Here is a 23,721-nt window from a genome sequence, read left to right as displayed (position 1 = left end):
CAGTCCATGTGGCACAATCCATACATTTTATATTAGGTAGGCCTTTAAAAGTGCCACCCTTGCAGGAATGAGGGGAATGGACTTTGCAAGTGTACTGAGGACTAATTCAAGTAAATTGAAATGTATGGGTGTCTGTCCCTCTTTCAGGCATAATTCATTGTGTACATCTCTTCCCCCCCCCCCCCCCACGGGACACAAAGACATCAATTGCATCCTCCTCGCGTCCTCTCTCCTTTCCTCCTTCTAAAAACCCATTGGAGGAGAAGGTCAGAGGGGTGGGACCTCTGACTTCTTATCCAATGGGTATTGAGGAGGCAAGGAGAGAGGACGCAAGGAGAGAGGACGCGAGGAGGATATAATTGAGATTCTCCCACGGAATTACTATCCTGCTATGCTGAATCGTGCACCTGGGTGAAGTTATTCCATCAAGAATGGACAGGACAAAACAGCAGGTAGAAAACATTTTATATATCCTTTTTTAATCCAAAACATAGTCAAACCTGAAAATACACATCTAAATGTGTTCAAAACACCATGGGGACAACAGGATAAAAGAGTCACCCAGGAGTAGAAAGCACATGATGGACGCCACCACAGACTGATAAAGGTGAACCAGTGACTATTTCATAGTAAGATCTCGACAAGGACCAGGTTCTGCTTTATTTACAGTGAATACAAAAATAAGGCCTTACTTACAGAGAGACATCCATGTCCTGGGTGAGTAGCGAGGAGACTGCACTGAAACACTAGTCTACTCAAGTCTGCGTCATTCCCTATAGTGCACTAATTAGGCACTGTATTCCCGATACAGTGCCCTTGTTTTGCCCAGGGCACTTATATTAGGGCATTGGTCAAAAGTAGTGCACTACAGGGAACAGCGTGCCATTTCAGACCAACACGTAGGGAAGACCTCAATTGCATTCTCCTCGTGTCCTCTCTCCTGCCGTCATTCTCACAACCCATTGGAGGAGAAGGTCAGATGGGCGGGACTTTTGGCTTTCTTATCCAATGGGTTTTGAGAAGGAGACGAGGAGCGAAGAAGCGAGCCGTATGCAATTGAGATCTTCCCATAGTGTACTGCTACTCCCCATAAACTTGAGTCAGCCTCTGAGGCAGTTGAACTAGATGGCATATTTGCTGCTCCACACTCAGTGAAAATAGTGAGGGGAGGAGAAGCAAAGTTAACATTCAGGAATACTACCTAGTCAGTCACGTGCCGTTTGTGAACCTAAATGACTGGAGAGGGGCATTGCTGCCTCCTGACGGGACTAACCATTAGAGCAGTGCACACATTTTCAGTGATCGAACAGTAACTGATGGGAGTTATAAACTAATATTCTGTAAGCCTAATACTATGTTGGGAAGAAGTTACATGTCGACATTGACCACTTGCAGAAAGCGAGCATATCTGACCGAGATGGTGAAAAATAAACAATACCTTCACCTATGAGCACTTATAGAAATATGGAGGGCCTAAGGACTTGGAAGAGTGTGCACTCCTGCAGAGGCAGGGTCTGAAGACAAAACGGCAGGCATAGAAACCTTCCCCCACGGTACCTCCCCCTGGACCAGGCAGACAGTGTTTGTGACTTCCCTTAGCCATGGTGACAGACACATTCTGTCTGAGATTCAGATAGCCTACACCTTTCAAACTCAACTCCGGACCTCAAAGCCAGTTCCAATGCATTTTTTTCTCCCATTGTTCCCATCTAAAATCAGGGACTGATTTAGACCTGGGACACGAGCTGGGTGCAATTACTGATCAGGTAGAACAGAAAACTAGAAGGCTCCGGCCCTCGTAGGGTCAGAGTTGAATACCCCTGGCCCACACTACACTGGTTTATAGAGGGGATTGACGTCACAAGGAATACAGGCCTAGTCTTCATATTTACTGTTGTTGACAAAACACCTTTACAAATGTATACAGTGCCTGGTGAAAGTCTACACACCCCTCGCAGTCTTCGCATTTTGCAGCCTTACAATTCCTTCAAAAAAATAAAAAGGGAATATATTGGATTTTTTCCCACTGCCGATCTACAAAACCGTCAACATTTTCAAAGTGAAATAAAAACGAAAGAACATTTTCGAAATTGATTACAAATACAAAAAAAATTATAATAATTGTCTTGATTGTGCACGTCTTCCCACCCCAAGTTCATACTTGGTGGGCAGCAAATATCTATAGAAATGGAAGTAGATTTAATGACCTGGGCATATGAGGAAAAAGTGCAAAAGAGAGGATCGGAAAAAGCAATATTCTACCTTCAGGCAAACACTGAACAGACTTCCCCACCTACACTATGCAACAGTAGGGGCACTGCCACTGCTCTGAAATACGCATCGAAGTAATCTAAAGTAACTTCCTACCGCAAGAACTCGCTAGACAGAAGTCAAATTCCTGTCTGGCAACCACCACATTTTCTCTAAAGGTCACCGTCGTTTTCAGATCAGGAAAGACAAAAAAAAGGAAGAGACGAGGAGAAGATGCCACTTAAGACTATTGAGATGCAGCCCATGTCAGTGACGTCCCTGTAGTGTGTCCATCCTTGACAGAATAGAAGAACACAGCGCAGTGGAACCAGCGATATTAAAAGAAGATGGCCGGTGCCATATGTACATTTCTGTAATGTACATATCATATAGAAACATTGGAAGAAGTGTGAAAAGGGAGAACCACCGGCAGAGGACCCTTGAAAATACTAACCATCGTATTAAGAGCGCACACGTCACCTGGCAGGTAAAACACTACAGCTTCATTTCTTTTAGTAAGGGGAGACTAATAATAAATAATAAAATATATGTACACATTTTCAACAATAACTATGATTATAATAATACTTCTTAAAATTGACATACAAATATAATTTTGCTCAACGTTTGTAGCTCTACTCTGGTCAGTAAGAAAATGAAGAAATTATAAATTATACATTTTTAAAAATCCAACACCATAGTTTTTTCCATTTAGGGTGTAGGTCCTGACACTCTGTGTCGCAACATTTGAGACGAATAGTAAAAACAATCCTCGATAACCTGAATTGTTCCTATTTTGCAAGACATTTCATGAAAAAGTGTCGGTATGAAGTCTTCCCTTGTGTGACAGACAGGTTGTTGTGTAGCCTCCAGGAGGAGAGCAAGTGCACTTTGAACTCTGGCATGCTGGAGAGAAGGGTGTGTGTATGGTGGAGGAAGGGAGGTCTGCTGGGGCTGTCAAGACAGGTCTGTCTGAGGAAGTTTTTGGACATGGGAATTCCTTCCTGGTCACCTGACCACACAGGAACAGGAAGCTACAACAACAAATGTCTAAATGCATGTAGAGTGGTGATGAAGATGCCAAACTAAAGCAGGTTCCCTTTTCAGAGGGCAGTTTGTGATGTTGAGTGTCTTGATTTGAGTGTTCCACCTTGTATCCATGGAGACTACCTATGCAAAACCGCCCATTGGCTGATCAATGTGTGGGCGGGGTGACATCACTGTTCAGAGGTGCAGGACCCTGTGTTACTGACATTGGGTCAAAGGTCACAGATTCTAGTCCACGCAGCTGCCCAGCATTCTGTCCATGTCTCCTGTTATTGTCAATGATGCAACTTGGACTGCAAGAGGAAAGAGAGAAACAGGGGGAGAGGAAGAGCAGAGGGAAGGCAAGAAATGGAGAAAGAAAGATACAAGTTGACAGTCAAGCTCAACCCATATCCAAAAACGACATCAATCTGTATAATCCGTGACAGCAAAAATAAATATGAGGCAGGCTATTTGTATTTGAGCCAAGCTAACTTGAAGCTGTCAAGTGAGGTGAATTACCATGTGAGTAACCAGGTGAGTTAGGTGTGTTTACCTGTCGAGGTGACTCGGGGCCTGAGGCCAGAAGTCCAGTGCTGTTCCTCCTGAAGATGCCGTCCAGCCCTGCTGCTGCTTTGGTCACCTTACTGGGCTTCCCTCCTCCTCCGTACGCACTGGGGCTCCTCCTCTTTCTCCCATCCACCCCTCCTCCGTGGGCCAGGGGGCTGGGTGGAGGCAGGGGGCTGGGGTGGTCCGTAGTGAGGGGGTAGGGTGTGGTGGTGGTTGGGTCAGGGTTGGAGTACCAGTCCTCGGCCCTGACCCCCACCTCACTGGCACTGTTTCCTAAGGTCTTTCTCCTACCACTAAGGGGGGGCAAGCCAGAGCTGAGCATGGGGGTGGGAGTCAGAGTGTGGTAGCTGCTGTTGTTCCCCCTGAGAGTGTCAAAACTAGATGGAAGGGTGGTCCTCCTCTTCTTGGCCGCGACACCAGTGGCCCCTGGGGGCCTGATGGGTTTGGTGGAAGTGCCGTTACGTGGTTTCCCTAGGGCGGAGACAGGGGCCAGGGAGGGGTCCCTGATGCCAAACAACCCTGCTGCTGATGCATTCTGGGGGAAGGCTGTGGAGTAGGATCCAAGGGAGAAGGCTCCGTTGGTGGAGGGAGGGAAGGAGGGGGAGGAAAGGGGGGGAGGAGGGGTGAGAGAGCTGGGGGAGGGAGGGCTCTCAGCAGCCAGGGGCACCTTTCTGTAACACAGCAGAGGACAGAGACAGGCAGAGGCAGCGCATTAGGAAAACCAGAGCCATAATTAAATACTGACCCGTAGATTTACAGGGGTTCAGAGACATTTCTGTCTAGAATATGAGCTGATGTCCTATTCCAGAGCCTCAGCAGATCCAGGTCATAGTAACATCTGCCATTCCACACCTATTAATAGTGTCTATGAGTCTCTGTGTGTCTTCCCTAGACAGCTGAACCCACTTTCTCCATAGAACATCTCAGAGTCTTAAGCTGGATGTAAATACATTGGAGTTTGTCCCAGAGCCCCAGAACAACGGGCCGACAAATCATTTAGACTGGTACAACAACAGACGCACACTTTCCTCACCTCCACATCTGAGCGTTGACATGTTTCTCCACCATGCAGTGTAACGCCAGCCTCATCCTGTCCCACCGCCGGTCAAACACATAGTGACCACGCCCCATCAGCCTGCTGTTGAACGCACAGCACTGAAACACAGTCGGAGAAAAGAGATCAAATCAGCCTGTATGGATGGCTTCAAGCTAAGGGGTGTAACGATTCACCAAACCCATGGTTCGGTATGTATTGAGGTTTTTAGGGGTCATGGTTCGGTTCGGATTTCGGGACAGCGGGAAGATTAAATGCCATTCACAATGTTCAGCATTCACACAATGTTCCTGGAATTCACACAATGTTCCTGGCATTCACACAGTGTTCCTGGCATTCACACAGTGTTCCTGGCATTCACACAGTGTTCCTGGCATTCACACAGTGTTCCTGGCATTCACACAGTGATCCTGGCATTCACACAGTGATCCTGGCATTCACACAGTGTTCCTGGCATTCACACAGTGTTCCTGGCATTCACACAGTGTTCCTGGCATTCACACAGTGTTCCTGGCATTCACACAGTGTTCCTGGCATTCACACAATGTTCCTGGCATTCACACAATGTTCCTGGCATTCACACAATGTTCCTGGCATTCACACAATGTTCCTGGCATTCACACAATCTTCAGCATTCACACAATGTTCCTGGCATTCACACAATGTTCCTGGCATTCACACAATGTTCCTGGCATTGACACAATGTTCCTGGCATTGTCTGTCGTGACAGGATTGTTATGTCGGGCCTCTCAAGTTTCCACTCTGACGCTGCGTTTGTGACCATGTGGGAGGTGGGAAATCACCAGTTGGATGCGATCATGTGATTTGAACTCACTGAGAGACGCAGATTGGCTAATGGCTAAACTAAAAGTACAGCTATTATACAGTTCCAAATCCACATGAATAGATTATTTATTTTAAAAAGCAATGTTTCGTTGCTGCATTGAACTGCTGAAAATGCTGTTAGGGGTCATTTCCTTAGTAGGTGACGTCAAAGGTCAGTATGCGGGAGAAGTGGGAGCTCAGAAGTTTCCCACTAGTAATAACCAGTTGGAAGGTCGTTCGAGTGGCAAATTCCCACTTCCATCTTGGTAACGAACGCACCATGACACTGCATCCTTCAGTGCCAGATACGCACTTGTGACGGGGCCGTTTCTGTAGCACGGTACATCTCCCACTCCGGGGTAATGCGATGTGATGACACTTAAGTAAGTGCCAATTCATTGAACACTTTGGCTTTTTTATGCTTATATAGAGCGGGTGCTACCTGTTTGCTGAAACGGGTGCAAGAGGGAAGTTTGTAGCCTGGCTCGAGCACTATCACGAGGTGCTGAAACCCTCTGTTCTCAACCACCGAGAATAGGCACATATCCGTGGCTATAAACCGAAAAATATAATCATAGCCTACCTATCGCTTGGTCAGGTCAGAATCTGCTGCCAAGGGCTGCTTGCATGCGGTATACTGAGGTGATGTCAACATATTTGAGGTGTTGCCAGCTGCATAAGCTATTCTCGTTGAGCGCGGCGACATACTGTTAACGTTTTACCCACAACTCTATGTCCATCGCTGTTGTAATCTACTAGGAAGCTAAAATGATCCCAAACGGGATTTTTAATGGAGGAATGGAGGATCGTCCAATTCTGATTTATCGACCCCACCATAGAACTAGTTCCCAGGTGCGCATCAGAAAAGAGCACTTTCAAATGCCCCAATTAAATTAATTTAATTTTGTTTAACGTGCGCATAGCTTGTTTTAACGGAATAGCCTGACATTTTGTTTTTTTCCGTTAAGATTTACTCAAGAGGTTGTAGGCCTGTAAACGCAGCGTACGTATCATATCTTCCGGCGCCGACAGAGATGGTCGCTTCGTTTCGCATTCTTAGGAATCTGTGCAGTATTTCATTTTTTTAATGTATTATTTATTACACTGTTACCCCAGGAAATCTTAAGTCTCATTACATTCAGCCGGGAAGAACTATTGGATTTAAGAGCAACGACAATTTACCAACATTACGACCAGGAATACGACTTTCCCGAAGCGGATCCTCTGTTTGGACCACCACCCAGGACAATGGATCGGATCCCAGCAGGTGACCCAAAACAATGGTGCCGCAGGAGGGGCAGGAGAAGCGGTCTTCTGGTCAGGCTCAATAGACAGGCACATCACTCACCGCTCCTGAGTATACTACTCGCCAACGTCCAGTCTCTTGACAACAAGGTAGACAAAATCCGAGCAAGGGTTGCCTTCCAGAGAGACATCAGAGATTGTAACGTTCTTTGTTTCACGGAAACATGGCTCACTCGAGACACGCTATCGGAGTCAGTACAGCCACCTGGTTTCTTCACGCATCGCGCCGACAGAAACAAACATCTCTCTGGTAAGAAGAAGGGCGGGAGGGTATGCCTTATGATTAACGAGTCGTGGTGTAATCATAACAACATACAGGAACTCAAGTCCTTTTGTTCACCTGACCTAGAATTCCTTACAATCAAATGTCAACCGCATTATCTACCAAGGGAATTCTCTTCGATTATAATCACAGCCACATCAAGCAGACACATCGATGGCCCTGAATGAACTTCATTGGACTCTATGTAAACTGGAAACCACATATCCTGAGGCTGCATTCATTGTGCTGGGGATTTTAACAAGGCTAATCTGAAAACAAGATTTTATCAACATATCGAATGCGCTACCCGGGCAGAAAGAATCCTGGACCATTGTTACTCTAACTTCCGCGATGCATAGAAAGCCCGCCCCGCCCTCCTTTTGGAAAATCTGACCACGACTCCATTTTATTGCTCACAGCCTATAGACAGAAACTAAAACAGGAAATGCCTGTGCTCAGGTCTGTTCAACGCTGGTCCGATCAATCTGATTCCACGGTTCAAGATTGCTTCGATCACGTGGACTGGGATATGTTCCGCATAGCGTCGGACAATAACATTGATGAATACGCTGATTCGGTGAGCGAGTTTATAAGCAAGTGCATCGGTGATGTTGTACCCACAGTAACTATTAAAACCTTCCCCAACCCATCTGGACAAGAGGAATACCTATGTAAGAATGCTGTGCATCGACTACAACTCAGCATTTAACACCATAGTACCCTCCAAACTCGTCATTAAGCTCGAGACCGTGGGTCTCGACCCCGCCCTGTGCAACTGGGTCCTGGACTTCCTGACGGGCCGCCCCAAGGTGGTGAGGGTAGGAAACAACATCTTCACCCCGCTGATCCTCAACACTGGGGCCCCACAAGGGTGCATCCTCAGCCCTCTCCTGTACTCCCTTGTTCACCCATGATTGCATGGCCATGCACACCTCCAACTCAATCATCAAGTTTGCGAACAACACTACAGTGGTAGATTTTCATTACCAACAACGACCAGACGGCCAACAGAGAGGAGGTGAGGGCCCTCGGAGTGTGGTGTCAGGAAAATAACCTCACACTCAACATCAACAAAACAAAGGAGATTATCGTGGAATTCAGGAAACAGCAGAGGGAGCACCCCCCTATCCACATCGACGGGACAATAGTGGAGAAGATGGAAAGTTTTAAGTTCCTCGGCGTACACATCACGGACAAACTGAAATGGTCCACCCACACAGACAGCGTGGTGAAAAAGGCGCAACAGCGCCTCTTCAACCTCAGGAGGCTGAAGAAATTCGGCTCGTCACCAAAAACACTGTATCACCACCGCCTGGTACGGCAACTGCTCCGCCCACAACCGTAAGGCTCTCCAGAGGGTAGTGAGGTCTGCACAACGCATCACCGGGGGAAAACTACCTGCTCTCCAGGACACCTACACCACCCGATGTCACAGGAAGGCCAAAAAGATCATCAAGGACAACAACCACCCGAGCCACTGCCTGTTCACCCCGCTACCATCCAGAAGGCGAGGTCAGTACAGGTGCATCAAAGCTGGGACCGAGAGACTGAAAAACAGCTTCTATCTCAAGGCCATCAGACTGTTAAACAGCCACCACTAACATTGAGTGTCTGCTGCCAACACACTGACTCAACTCCAGCCACTTAAATAATAAAACATTGGATGTAATACATGTATCACTAGTCACTTTAAACTATGCCACTTTATATAATGTTTACATATCCTACACTACTCATATGTATATACTGTACTCTATACCATCTACTGCATCTTGCCTATGTCATTCTGCCATCGCTCATCCATATATATTTTTATGTACATATTCTTATTCATTCCTTTACACTTGTGTGTATAAGGTAGTTGTTGGGGAATTGTTAGATGACTTGTTAGATATTACTGCCAGGTCGGAACTAGAAGCACAAGCATTTCGCTACACTCGCATTAACATCTGCTAACCATGCGTATGTGACTAATAAAATTTGATTTGATAGCCTATAGGTTTAGTGTTTACATTTTGTAATATTTGTATGTATTCATTCGTGTTCACAGTGCGGACCGAACTGAGGTCTCCGTACCGAACGGTTCTGTACAAATATGAGTATCGTTACACCCCCTACTTTTTTACATTTTTAAATGTAACCTTTATTTAACCAGGTAGGCTAGTTGAGAACAAGCTCTCATTTACAACTGCGACCTGGCCAAGATAAAGCATAGCAGTGTGAACAGATAACACAGAGTTACACATGGAGTAAACAATAAACAAGTCAATAACACAGTAGAAAAAAGGAAAAAAAGAGAGTCTATATACATTGTGTGCAAAAGGCATGAGGAGGGAGGCGAATAATTACAATTTAGCAGATTAACACTGGAGTGATAAATGATCAGATGGTCATGTGCAGGTAGAGATACTGGTGTGCAAAAGAGCAGAAAAGTAAATAAATATAAACAGTATGGGGATGAGGTAGGTACATTGGGTGGGCTATTTACCGATAGACTATGTACAGCTGCAGCGATCGGTTAGCAGTACAGCAGTACAGCAGTACAGCGCCCTTAACCACTGCGCCACCCGGGAGGCCCTTCTTTGGATGTTTTTGTTCTAAAAACATTATTTTGTCAACAGTAATGTCCGTTAACGTGCTTTCTGCAATGAAAGTACAGTCTCTTCCTGGTTCCTGTTTCTCTACCCGGTCTCACTCCCTTTCCCCACTTTCCCCACCAAGTGAATGGACAGGTGCATTCTGATAAGCGCAGGCATACAGCCACTGATCAACATTTCAAAATGTCATTTTTGGGGAAAACAACGTTTTTAAAAACGTATTTTGCTGTTGTTAAAAAAAATAGGACATTCTCAGCTTTATGTGAGCATATTTGTTCCTCAGCTCTCAATATTGAGGAAACAGCACTTTACAGACAGAGTATGTGATTGAGATGATGCGCCGACGGATCGTGCCGTTTGCAGTCAATACATCAAGTCGTCTACTGATGCCTGCCAATGGAAAGTTTATGTTGAGGCATTACATTTACTGTTAGGTCAATTACATGGCCATCTAGCAACAATGTCATATATTTAGGGTTAGCAATATGTGCTTTGAGTTCTTACCTCCTCAGGTGGTGAATGATGTGTCATATTAACGAGGGCAATATGCACCAAAAAAAAAGATGCAGGCAAAAGAATCTATAAAAATCCACAAAGAAATCTGATCTTTCTGGATCCTATTTTGACAGGTTGCACATCAAAATACCCCTCATGCATTCACTGAACATGTTAGATGAAACATTGTAGCTAACTTTCATGTCGGTCCTGGCACTGGCAAAGTCGAGATCCCAGCCGCTAATGGAAAGTGACTGTGTACTTATCGTTATCGAGCAAAATGGGTCAATTTATTGTGATATGGCTTCATGTCCATAACACACAGGTCTACCCCCCCCCCCCTGCACACACACACACTGTAGAGATTTGATTGTGTAAGCAATATTGTGGAAACCTCAGCCGGCATGCCTGATGATAATACTATAGGGCTATGCCTTAGTAATGACTGAGGAGCTATTGCCATGTCACCGTACTGAGTGGCACAGTGGTCTAAGGCACTGCATCCCAGTGCAAGAGGCGTCACTACAGTCCCTGGTTCCAATCCAGGCTGTATCACAACCGGCCATGATTGGGAGTCACATAGGGCGGCGCAAAATTGGTCCAGCGTCGTCTGGGTTTGGCCAGGGTTGGCCGTCACTTGCCTAGTTAAATAAAGGTGAAATAAATTTTTAAAAATAAAATAAACTGTAGCGCCAGCTGTGCCATCAGAGTCCCTGGGTTCGCGCCCAGGCTCTGTCGTAACTGGCCGCGACCGGGAGGTCCGTGGGGAGACGCACAATTGGCCTAGCGTCGTCCGGGTGAGGGAGGGCTTGGCCGGTAGGGATGTCCTTGTCTCATCGCGCATCAGCGACTCCCGTGGCGGGCCGGGCGCAGTGCGCGCTAACCAAGGTTGCCAGGTGAGCCGGTAAGAGGGCAATGTCCGTGTCGGTAGTTTCTGTTTATCTTCCTAGCTCTAGGGAAGGGGCGTAGGGTTGATTTCATTTTAAAAAAATGTTAAATGTTGTGTAGACAACGCATTTAACCTACATTTCTCCTGTAAGTGACCCTGGAAAAGAGCGTCTGTTAAAAGACTGAAGGTACATACCCCCAGTGGTCGAGGGTGGTGAGGGGAGTAGTGGCAGGATGGTCGGTCTCCGTCTATGTCTCTGTCAGGGTCCTCCGGTGTTCCTGGGTCGCCCTCATAACTGGACAAATGACCGTCCCTGTCCTCTCCTGCCCTCTGCCAGACAGGGGCTGGGGGGTCCTGGGTCGAGGCTGGAGGGACGGGGGTGGAGGATAGGACAGCAGCGCCCCCACCACCTGGTACCCTGCACACAGAGGGGGGAGAGAGAGAGAGAAAAAGAGAGAAAGAAAGAGGAGAAAAAGTGAAAGGTAGAAAATGTTTAGAGCTTGACACTAACATGACCTACAAAACGAACAAGCGTCAAAATCGCCTTGTTTCACTTGGATTCATTTGGATTCTGGATTCTGCTATCAACAGTAGTTTACATCACCCCCTAGTGGTGTGAGTTTGAACTGAGTGATTCAAAAAAAGAATCAAATCAAAGTTCATTGGTTGCGTACACAGATTTGCAGGCGTTATAGCAGGTGCAGCAAAATGCTTTGGTCTAACTTCGGTCTAATGTTCCTGAGAAGCAAACACAGCATCTTTATTGAACAAATATCCATAACAAGTATACGATTCCATTGAATGAATAGAAGCTATACATTGACTTTGGCCTCAGTGCTGCCCCCTACCTGGGTATGTGTGCATTAGCCAGCCGCAGTTTGAGAGTGGAGACGGTTCTGCCATTGTGGCAGTGGGGGGGCAGGGTGGAGGGGGTAGTGTCATTGGCAGGGCTGCTCTGACTGCCCCCCTTTGACTCCCTCCTCTGCCCTCCCTCCTTCTCTTTCTCCTTCGCTCTGCCCTTGTGTTCTGCCAGGAGGATATCAAACTCTTTCTGCCTGCCTGGGACGGCCCGCCGGTGGATCAGGGAGTGAGTCTGGAACACACACACACAATATAATAACAAAGAGAAGTGGGCATAAGAGGGCAATAAAAACACATTTAAATGAGACTTCAAATGTAGCTTTCCCTGGTATCAAGGAAAATAAAGTAATGCGAACTGATGGTCAGAATAAGCTGTGTAGCCAATGGGAAGTGAGGTTAGAGGTCAGTGTGTCTCACCTTGCAGGTGAGTGATCGCGTGCAGGACCGTTTGCTCTCCGGGTCCTGGACTCCACAGTGCTTGTTCGGGTCAAACACCCTTCCTGTAAACACCAGACGGAGAAAAAAAAAAACAAACCAGGTCATCACGGCTGATTTCAGAATTTTGTCTTCCGGAATACCACAAAGTCATCTTTTGCCAAAATATTGTGAATGACAGGAGAGAAAGTGTCTTACAAAGTCGTGTTATAGGACCTACAGTAGACTGTTGTTCGACTGAAACTTCCCAAATTCTCCTGAGAAGTTTCCCCTGAGTTAAACACTTCAATTGTCCCTGTAATCTTCCACATGTAATCTCTATAATCTAGCTAGGTAGTCTGAGTTATGGGAGTGGTTGGGAGTGTGTGTGTGTGTTTGGGAGATGAGAGTGTATGTTCATGTGTGTGAGTGTGTGTATGCGGGAGATTAAAAGTGTCCGTGTGTGTGTGTGTGTGTGGTACCGCTTGTGTGGGAGATGAGAAGTGTGTGTCTCTCTCTCAGGAGTATGTGTTTAGGAGATGAGAGTAGATGAGGCCAGTTGGGAGTCCCAAGCGGTGGGAAGGTTTTTAAGGAGCAGACGCCTTGGCAGCAGTAGCTCATGAATTACACTTACTTCTAAATCATAGAGTCAGAGGGACGCACAGAACAGAGACAACAACATACAGAGAGACAGAGAGAGAGACAGAGAGAGACAGAGAGACAGAGAGAGACAGAGAGAGACAGAGAGACAGAGAGACAGAGAAACAGAGAGAGAGAGGGAGACAGAGAGAGGGAGACAGAGAGAGGGAGACAGAGAGACAGAGAGACAGAGAGACAGAGAGACAGAGAGAGAGAGAGAGACAGAGAGAGGGAGACAGAGAGAGAGAGAGGAAGACAGAGAGACAGAGAGAGGGAGAGACAGAGAGAGAGAGACAGAGAGAGAGAGAGACAGAGAGAGAGGGAGACAGAGAGACAGAGAGACAGAGAGACAGAGACAGAGAGAGGGAGACAGAGAGAGGGAGACAGAGAGAGGGAGACAGAGAGAGGGAGACAGAGAGAGACAGAGAGAGACAGAGAGACAGAGAAACAGAGAGAGAGAGGGAGACAGAGAGAGGGAGACAGAGAGAGGGAGACAGAGAGAGGGAGACAGAGAGAGGGAGACAGAGAGACAGAGAGACAGAGAGAGAGAGAGACAGAGAGAGGGAGACAGAGAGAGAGAGAGGAAGACAGAGAGACAGAGAGAGGGAGAGACAGAGAGACAGAGAGAGGGAGACAGAGAGAGGGAGACAGAGAGAGGGAGACAGAGAGAGGGAGACAGAGAGAGGGAGACAGAGAGAGGGAGACAGAGAGAGGGAGACAGAGAGAGGGAGACAGAGAGAGGGAGACAGAGAGAGGGAGACAGAGAGAGGGAGACAGAGAGAGGGAGACAGAGAGAGGGAGACAGAGAGAGAGAGACAGAGAGAGAGAGACAGAGAGAGGGAGACAGAGAGAGGGAGACAGAGAGGGAGACAGAGAGAGGGAGACAGAGAGAGAGACAGAGAAGGAGACAGAGAGAGGGAGAGACAGAGAGAGACAGAGAGACAGAGAGAGAGAGAGAGAGAGAGAGAGAGAGAGACAGAGAGAGAGAGAGAGAGAGAGAGAGAGAGAGAGAGAGAGAGAGAGAGAGAGAGAGAGAGAGAGAGAGGGAGACAGAGAGACAGAGAGAGAGAGAGAGACAGAGAGAGAGAGAGAGAGGAGAGACTGGGACAAGAGACGGGAGAGAGGAGTAAAGGAAGAGAGGAAAGAAAGGAGAAAGACAAGAGAGGCGAGAGGAAGAGAGAGAGAGGGGGAAGAGAGAGAGAGAGGCGGAAGAACAAAGACATAGGAGAGCTGGAGAGAGAGGTACGAGGGAAGTCTCCTCCACAGTAGAATTAGCAAGGCCCCAGTGCATAGGATTAGTGTTGAGCAACAGCCTCCAGTCTTTCTTCTTTCAAAACAGCCCCCACCCATGCCGAGTTCCTAACCCATCATATGAATCTGTTCATGCCCCATCACTCCCATGACTGGGCAGCTTTCAAAGGTTAGGGGAGATAAGGAATATGGAGGGCTTTTACACTTAGAAACATATTTATACCATGACCTTTTATTGTGCTTAGATAGATATGCACAATCCTGGTGGAAGAGTTTAAGCTGATACACATTGCATACCAGATAAAAAGGTACATTAATACATTGTATGTTCTCTCCATCGGTCGTTGTGTCTATTCACCTTGGAGGAGGATGAAGTTGGCTGACCTCTGGTCAGTTTTGATCCCTGATTATAATACTGTAGATATAATGTATGCCATTTAGCAGACGCTTTTATCCAAAAAGCGACTAACATCATGCATTAATACAATTTCCGTGTGGGTGGCCCCAGCGGGAATCAAACCCATGATCATTGGCGTCGCAAGCACCATTCCACCAACTGAGCCACACAGGACCATGATAATGATTAAAAAGGTAGGATTGGGAGTAGGGTAAACTGATCCTAGATCTGTGGTGATACTGTGTTCTCACCTGACAGTCTCCTGTGAGGCCTGGGGGTCTTGGTTCCATTCTGCTGTTTCCTGTCCAGGGGGGAAGGGGTTGCAGGGGTCCGAGGGGAGGGGGAGTGGGAGGCGGAGGGTCTGCGGTGGTCCAGGGGGGAGAGGCTAGTGGGCCGTTTATCCACGGGAGAGCGGGCCGGGCTGGGCCGGGGGTCCACCGAGGGGGGCGTGGAGGAGCAAGGGGCGGTGGGGCCACGACCGTTCACCAGCATTTCCTGAGACCCCCTAAGGGGAGCTGGGGGGGTCAGGGAGGGTTTGAGGGAGGAGGGAGAGGAACAGGAGGGGGAGGAAGAAAAGCAGTGGACTCTGACATGTGTTCCGCTCTCTGCCCGGCCCAGACATGGCATCTTCTCCAGACTCACTACTGGCAACGACACACTGGAGAGAGAAAGAGGGATGGAGCGACAGATAAAGCAAGAGAGAGGGATGAGAGAGAGGGGGGGGTGCTAATTGATTGAGTGGAAAGTTCAGGATTTTTTAAAATAAATGTATAATAATTAATAATAATAATAATAACCATGACAGGGTTAAGTGCAGGAAATTCAATGCAGGAAAATTCTGGATGTTCACAAGATTTGGCCAGTGTGTGTACTCACCATGTCTTGCTGCGGACACCCTTGGGAGGGTAGACAGCGAGCGGGGCCTTGTTGAAGCGGGAGTGGGGGTAGTCTCTGGGGACCCTGAAGGGCAGAGGGGGAGTAGGACCCGGGGTGGGGGACACTGCAACATTGGGCTTCACAGAGGCCACTGGACCCCTGGAGGGACATGGGGAGCCGTGCCGGCGCTCTGAGAGAGACACACACACACACACACACACACACACACACACACACACACACACACACACACACACACACACACACACACACACACACACACACACACACACACACACACAGAGGGTCAGGAGAAATACAGACTGAACATACACAGCGAGAACACATCTTGTAAACACCCAGCATCATGAGAACGTCTTAACGCTGTAGATCACGGACTAGTCAGTTATTCACACAATGGATCTGTGATGTTTGCAAGTGATCCATGGCTCCATTTGACTGTACAGGTTGAGCTTCATTAGTCGTCGCATCGGTGCGAGTCGCACATTCTACAGTCACTCACTCAAACCTTCCTCTTTTGTTGGGCAGCTAAAAAGCACTATTTGGTCAAACAGTAAAGTACATTATACAGTAAAGTACATTCTACTCATGATTCCTATCATGTAAGTGTCTGTTTCACTGGGACCTATGACGTGATGAGCCACTTTACTCTCCGATTGTAAAGCATTTCAAAATCCAATTGCAGGAACAACACAGCTTTAGAAGCAACTACTGTTGTCCATGTTGAAGAGAGGAGAGTCTCAGCTTTAATATAGATATCATTTTCTTGTGTTACAGCCTGAATTTAACATGGATTAAATGTAACAAAAATTGACACTGGCCTACACACCATAATGTCAAAGTGGACTAATATTTAGCAAAATGTTTACAAATGAATTAAAAGTGAAAAGCTGAAATGTCTTGAGTCAATAATTATTTAACCCTTTGTTATGGCAAGACTAAATAAGTTCAGGAGTAAACATAATAACAATTGTCATGGACTCACTCTGTGTGCAATAACAGTGTTTAACATGATTTTTGAATGACTACCTCATCTCTGTACCCCGCACATACAATTTTCTGCAAGGTCCCTCAGTCGAGCAGTGAATTTCAAACACAGATTCAACCACAAAGACCAAGGGAGATTTTCCAATGCCTGACAACAAAAAGGGGCACCTATTGGTAGATGGGCAAAATTTTAAAAAAAGCAGACATTAAATATCCCTTTGTCGATGGTGAAGTTATTAAATTACACTTTGGATGGTATATCAATACACCCAGTCACTTCAAAGATACAGGTGTCTTTCCTAAATCAGTTGCCGGAGAGGAAGGAAACCACTCAGGGATTTCACCATGAGGCCAATGGCGACTTTAAAACAGTTAGAGTCGAATAGCTGTGATAGGACAACACTGAGGATGGATCAACAACATTGTAGTTACTCCACAATACTAACCTAAATGACAGAGTGAAAATAAGGAAACCTGTACAGAATACAAATATTCCAAAATATGCATCCTCTTCGCAACAAGGCACTAAAGTAATACTGCAAAACATATGGCAAAGCGATTCACTTTTTGTCCTGAATACAAAGTTATGTTTGGGGAAAATCACATTACTCACCATTTTTTCAAGCACAGTGGTGGCTGCATAATGTTATGGTTATGCTTGTAATCATTAAGGAGCGAGATGTTTTTCATGATAAAAAAAATTATAAACGGAATGGAGCTAAGCACAGGCAAAATCCTAGAGGAAAACCTGGTTCAGTCTGCTTTCCACCAGACATTGGGAGACGAATTAACCTTTCAGCAGGACAATAACCTAAATCACAAGGCCAAATCTACACTGGAGTTGCTTACTAAGAAACAGTGAAAGGTCCTGAGTGGCTGAGTTACAGTTTTGACTTAAATATGCTTGAAAATCTATGGCAAGACCTAAAAATGGTTGTCAACTTGACAGCGCTTGAAGAATCTTTTAAAGAAAAATTGACAAATGTTGCACAATCCATGTGTGTAAAGCTCTTAGAGACTTACCCATAAAGACTCACATCTGTAATCGCTGCCAAAGGTGATTCTGACATGTATTGAGTCAGGGTGTTGAATACTTATCTAATCAAGATAGCATCATATTTTATTTTTTTTTAAACAAATGTTCACATTTTTCTTCCACGTTGACAGGCTATTTGTTGTAGACTATTTGTTGTAGACAATTAAATCCATTTGAATTCCACTTTGTAACAACAAAATGAGGAAAAAGTCAAGGGGTGTGAGTACTTTCTGAAGGCACTGTATCCCTCTCATTATTACCTTAGGCCTACCATATTTGTAGGTTATTAAAAAAAAAAAAACTTTGAGATAGCCTAGAACTCTGTTAGATATATGAATTGCTTGAACATGAAATAGCGAGGTGGGAGAAATCATCCACTATTGGAGAGAGAGAGAGAGAGAGAAAAAACAAACATTTTCTGACTGGACATTTAGCGCCGCTTGGTGAAACTAGGCCATGTCTTCATTGTTCTCTTTCATTCTGTAAATATAAGGTATTCATTGAAATAGGCTACAGCAAATAGGAATATAGACAGTTTCCTCGGAATGTCACCTACGCACTGCCCTGCACCACCGGACTCCGCTTCTCTATTTAAAACGGCCAGTCAAGTTGAAATAGGTTAGGCATCGTCTGTCACATCATGTCGTCGTCACTATCGACAATGGCTGTCGATCATCCTCGATAGACGATACTATCATAATATCGCCCAACCCTAGTTACAAGTGCATCCTTAAAAGCTGCCTGGGTTTAAACTCCTTCTCTTTTACAAAAAGTGAATAGCTCAATTGATAGCAAGAGAGTTACACATTGTAGGCCTACTCGATTACCTCCCTAGCAAAGTACATTTTTTGACTTTGAGGCTATAGAAATTCGTAGCTCAGCCTCTGAATATCAGAGGCAAACGGAAGATATTCCCATACGCAAGAGTCTCGTCTTTCTCGTGCATTTTGTGGCTCGTTTCTAGCATCAGAGGAAAGCGCTGTTTAAAGATCAGTTTTGACAAAATCTTAAACTAACAAAGGGGTAGGCTTTTTGCAATTTTCTTTAACAAAGTAGGCTATGGTATACCCTCACATAGACCTGCCCCCTTAATGGTTTTAACTTAACATACAAAGCCCTTCACGGACACAGAGGTATTTAAGGAGTGGTGACACAATTGAAGGAATTGTCCGACAAATCTAAACATAGCGTATAATTGTCGGCCAAACAGGTAGGCCTACCTCTTATTTCTTAAATAGGAAGAAATAGGCTCCAACACAAAGCCTTCGTTGTTAGTTAATTAGTGAAATGTTTTTTTTTTAAATAATTACTCAAATTAGCGTAATTTCAGCACCATGTGCTTTCCACCTCCCGATTGATTGCACAGCGGCTGCAGCTTCTCATTACAGCACCATGTGCTTTCCACCTCCCGATTGATTGCACAGCGGTTGCAGCTTCTCATTACAGCACCATGTGCTTTCCACCTCCCGAATGATTGCACAGCGGCTGCAGCTTCTCATTTCAGCACCATGTGCTTTCCACCTCCTGATTGATTGCACAGCGGCTGCAGCTTCTCATTTCAGCAACATGTGCTTTCCACCTCCCGAATGATTGCACAGCGGCTGCAGCTTCTCATTACAGCACCACAAAGCTGTCATGGAAGTTACTCGACACGGGCTTATTGTGAGGTCAATTACGCTGATAAAAAGCCTCATCATGGGCAATGAAACATGTTGTTTTGTGGCGTTTGGAAAATATCAATATTACCCCCACCCCCCAGTCATTTTCTAACTGTCCCCTAATGCATATAAAGATGTAGATAAATTCATCTCCATAAAATGAAAAATAACATCTGGAGCCCTATTTTGCCAGTAAAATATAACAATATCCTAATTGTCAACCCAAAATCCATGACTATCACTAGATTAGGTTGCACATCAAAATATCTTGAATCATGCATTCCTGCTTGGACAAGTTGAATGAAACAGCTGATTTCTTGAATAGTAGTAACCTATCACATGTATTAATAAAGCACTGCGAATTACTTGATTCAATTACTATAAAAATATACAGCACCAGTCAAAGGTTTAGACACCTACTCATTCAAGGGTTTTTCTTTATTTGTTACTATTTTCTACATTGTAGAATAACAGTGAAGACATCAAAACTATGAAATAACACATATGGAATCATGTACAAACCAACAACAAAAAGTGTTAAACAATATATTTTATTTTATTCAAAGTAGTCAACCTTTGCCGTGACAGCTTTGCACACTCTTGGCACTCTCAAAACCAGCTTCACCTATGCTGAGCACTTGTTGGCTGCTTTTCATTCACTCTGCAGTCCAACTCATCCAAAACCATCTAAATTGGGTTGAGGTCAGGGGATTGTGGAGGCCAGGTCATCTGATGCAGCACTCAATCCCTCTTGTTCTTGGTCGAATAGCCCTTACACAGCCTGGGAGGTGTGTTGGGTCATTGTCCTGTTGGAAAACAAATGATAGTCCCACTAAGCGTAAACCAGATGGGATGGCGTATCGCTGCAGAATACTGTGGAAGCCATGCTGATTAAGTGTGCCTTAAATTCTAAATAAATCACGGACAGTGTCACCAGCAAAGCACCACGACACCTCCTCCTCTATGCTTCACGGTAGGAACCACACATGCAGAGATCATCCGTTCACCAACTCTGAATCTCAAAGACATGGCAATATTAACCCAAAATCTCAAATGTGGACTCATCAGACCAAAAGGACAGATTTCCACCAGTCCAATGTCCATTGCTCAAATTTCTTGGCCCAAGCAAGCCTCTTCTTATTATTGGTGTCCTTTAGTAGTGGTTTATTTGCAGCAATTTGACCATGAAGGCCTGATTCACGCAGTCTCCTCTCAACAGTTGATGTTGAGATGTGTCTGTTACTTGAACTCTGAAGCATTTATTTGGGGTGCAATTTCTGAAGCTGGTAAATCTAATGAACTTATGCTTTGCCACAGAGGTAACTCTGGGGCTTCCTTTCCTGTGGAGATCCTCATGTGAGCCAGTTTCATCATAGCGCTTGATGGTTTTTGTGACTGCACTTGAAGAAACTTTCAAAGTTCTTGACATTTTTAGTATTGACTGACCTTCATGTCTTAAAATAATGATGACTGTTGTTTCTCTTTGCTTATTTGAGCTGCTGTTCCCATAATATGGACTTGATCTTTTGCCAAATAGGGTTAGCTTCTGTATACCACCACTACCTTGTAATAACACAGCTGATTGGCTCAAAAGCGTTAAGGAAAGAAATACAACAAATTCACTTTTAACATGGCACACCTGTTAATTGAAATGCATTCCAGGTGACTACCTCATGAAGCTGGTTGAGAGAATGTCAAGAGTGTGCAAAGCTGTCATCAAGGCAAAGGGTGGATACAAATATAAAATATATTTTGATTTGTTTAACAGCTTTTTTCCATATGTGTTATTATATTGTTTTGTTGTCTTCACTATTATTCTACAATGTAGATAATAGTACAAATAAAGAAAACCACTGGAATGAGTAGGTGTCCAAACTTTAGACCGGTACTGTAGTCGTGGCCAAACGTTTTGAGAATGACACAAATATTAATTTCCACAAAGTTGGCTGCTTCAGTGTCTTTAGATATATTTGTCAGATGTTACTATGGAATACTGAAGTATAATTACAAGTATTTCACACGTGTCAAATGCTTTTATTGACAATTACATGAAGTTGATGCAAAGACTCAATATTTGCAGTGTTGACCCTTTTTTTTCAAGACCTCTGCAATCTGCCCTGGCATGCTGTCAATTAACTTCTGGGCCACATCCTTGGAGTTTGCTTGGAGTTTGTCAGAATTTGTGGGGTTTTGTTTGTCCACCCGCCTCTTGAGGATTGACCACAAGTTCTCAATGGGATTAAGGTCTGGGGAGTTTCCTGGCCATGGACCAAAAATATTGATGTTTTGTTCCCAGAGCCACTTAGTTATCACTTTTGCCTTATGGCAAGGTGCTCCATCATGCTGGAAAAGGCATTGTTCGTCACCAAACTGTTCCTGGATGGTTGGGAGAAGTTGCTCTCGGAGGATGTGTTGGTACCGTTCTTTATTCATGGCTGTGTTCTTAGGCAAAATTGTGAGTGAGCCCACTCCGTTGGCTGAGAAGCAACCCCACGCATGAATGGTCTCAGGATGCTTTACTGTTGGCATGACACAGGACTGATGGTAGCGTTCACCTTGTCTTCTCCAGACAAGCTTTTTTCCGAATGTCACAAACAATCGGAAAGGGGATTCATCAGAGAAAATGACAGTCCTCAGCAGTCCAATCCCTGTACCTTCTATAGAATATCAGTCTATCCCTGATGTTTTTCCTGGATAGAAGTGGCTTCTTGACTGCCCTTCTTGACACCAGGCCATCCTCCAAAAGTCTTCGCCTCACTGTGCGTGCAGATGCACTCACACCTACCTGCTGCCCTTCCTGAGCAAGCTCTGTACTGGTGGTGCCCCGATCCCGCAGCTGAATCAACTTTAGGAGACGGTCCTGGCGCTTGCTGGACTTTCTTGGGCGCCCTGAAGCCTTCTTCACAACAATTGAACCACTCTCCTTGAAGTTCTTGATGATCCGATTAATGGTTGATTTCGGTGCATTCATACTGGCAGTAATAATTGCATTCATTTCACGGGAAAGAGGGACTTTCAAATTAATTGCAATTCATCTGATTACTCGTCATAACATTCTGGAGTACAGTGGGGCAAATAAGTATTTAGTCAGCCACCAATTGTGCAAGTTCTCCCACTTAAAAAGATGAGAGAGGCCTGTAATTTTCATCATAGGTACACTTCAACTATGACAGACAAAATGAGGAAAAAAAATCCAGAAAATCACATTGTAGGATTTTTAATGAATTTATTTGCAAATTATGGTGGAAAATAAGTATTTGGTCAATAACAAAAGTTGATCTCAATACTTTGTTATATACCCTTTGTTGGCAATGACAGAGGTCAAACACACACACACACACACACACACACACACACACACACACAGGCACACGTTTTCACACACTGTTGCTGGTATTTTGGCCCATTCCTCCATGCAGATCTCCTCTAGAGCAGTGCTGTTTTGGGGCTGTTGCTGGGCAACACGGACTTTCAACTCCCTCCAAAGATTTTCTATGGGGTTGAGATCTGGAGACTGGCTAGGCCACTCCAGGACCTTGAAATGCTTCTTACGAAGCCACTCCTTCGTTGCCTGGGCGGTGTGTTTGGGATCATTGTCATGCTGAAAGACCCAGCCACGTTTCATCTTCAATGCCCTTGCTGATGAAAGGAGGTTTTCACTCAAAATCTCACGATACATGGCCCCATTCATTCTTTCCTTTACACGGATCAGTCGTCCTGGTCCATTTGCAGAAAAACATCCCCAAAGCATGATGTTTCCACCCCCATGCTTCACAGTAGGTATGGGGTTCTTTGGATGCAACTCAGCATTCTTTGCCCTCCAAACACGACGAGTTGAGTTTTTAACCAAAAAGTTATATTTTGGTTTAATCTGACCATATGACATTCTCCCAATCTTCTTCTGGATCATCCAAATGCTCTCTAGCAAAATTCAGACGGGCCTGGACATGTACTGGCTTAAGCAGGGGGACAGGTCTGGCACTGCAGGATTTGAGTCCCTGGCGGCGTAGTGTGTTACTGATGGTAGGCTTTGTTACTTTGGTCCCAGCTCTCTGCAGGTCATTCACTAGGTCCCCCCGTGTGGTTCTGGGATTTTTGCTCACCGTTCTTGTGATCATTTTAACCCCAAGGGGTGAGGTCTTGCGTGGAGCCCCAGATCGAGGGAGATTATCAGTGGTCTTGTATGTCTTCCTTTTCCTAATAATTGCTCCCACAGTTGATTCCTTCAAACCAAGCTGCTTACCTATTGCAGATTCAGTCTTCTCAGCCTGGTGCAGGTCTACAATTTTGTTTCTGGTGTCCTTTGAC

At 45.3% G+C, this 23,721-nt stretch overlaps 1 protein-coding gene across 2 annotated transcripts in view; it reads right to left on the bottom strand.

The window, feature by feature from the left end:
* Positions 1 to 448: 448 nt before the first annotated feature.
* LOC139392736 (ataxin-7-like protein 1) overlaps positions 449 to 23,721 on the bottom strand; it is a 31,997-nt gene continuing 8,724 nt past the window's right edge. For both annotated transcript variants that reach the window (XM_071140948.1, XM_071140949.1), the window contains exons 4-11: positions 15,712 to 15,901; positions 15,087 to 15,493; positions 12,552 to 12,634; positions 12,122 to 12,366; positions 11,469 to 11,691; positions 4,880 to 5,001; positions 3,833 to 4,517; positions 449 to 3,590 (exon numbers count right to left, since the gene is read on the bottom strand). In XM_071140948.1, coding sequence (XP_070997049.1) covers positions 3,573 to 3,590; positions 3,833 to 4,517; positions 4,880 to 5,001; positions 11,469 to 11,691; positions 12,122 to 12,366; positions 12,552 to 12,634; positions 15,087 to 15,493; positions 15,712 to 15,901 — 1,973 coding nt within the window. In that variant the 3' untranslated portion in view covers positions 449 to 3,572. The remainder of the gene's footprint in view (positions 3,591 to 3,832; positions 4,518 to 4,879; positions 5,002 to 11,468; positions 11,692 to 12,121; positions 12,367 to 12,551; positions 12,635 to 15,086; positions 15,494 to 15,711; positions 15,902 to 23,721) is intronic.

The sequence above is a fragment of the Oncorhynchus clarkii genome, chromosome 33 (assembly GCF_045791955.1).
Source record: "Oncorhynchus clarkii lewisi isolate Uvic-CL-2024 chromosome 33, UVic_Ocla_1.0, whole genome shotgun sequence".
Taxonomy (NCBI): Eukaryota; Metazoa; Chordata; class Actinopteri; order Salmoniformes; family Salmonidae; genus Oncorhynchus; species Oncorhynchus clarkii.
The sequence above is the reverse complement of the archived record's forward strand: the minus strand, read 5'-3'. Positions and strand labels throughout refer to the sequence as shown.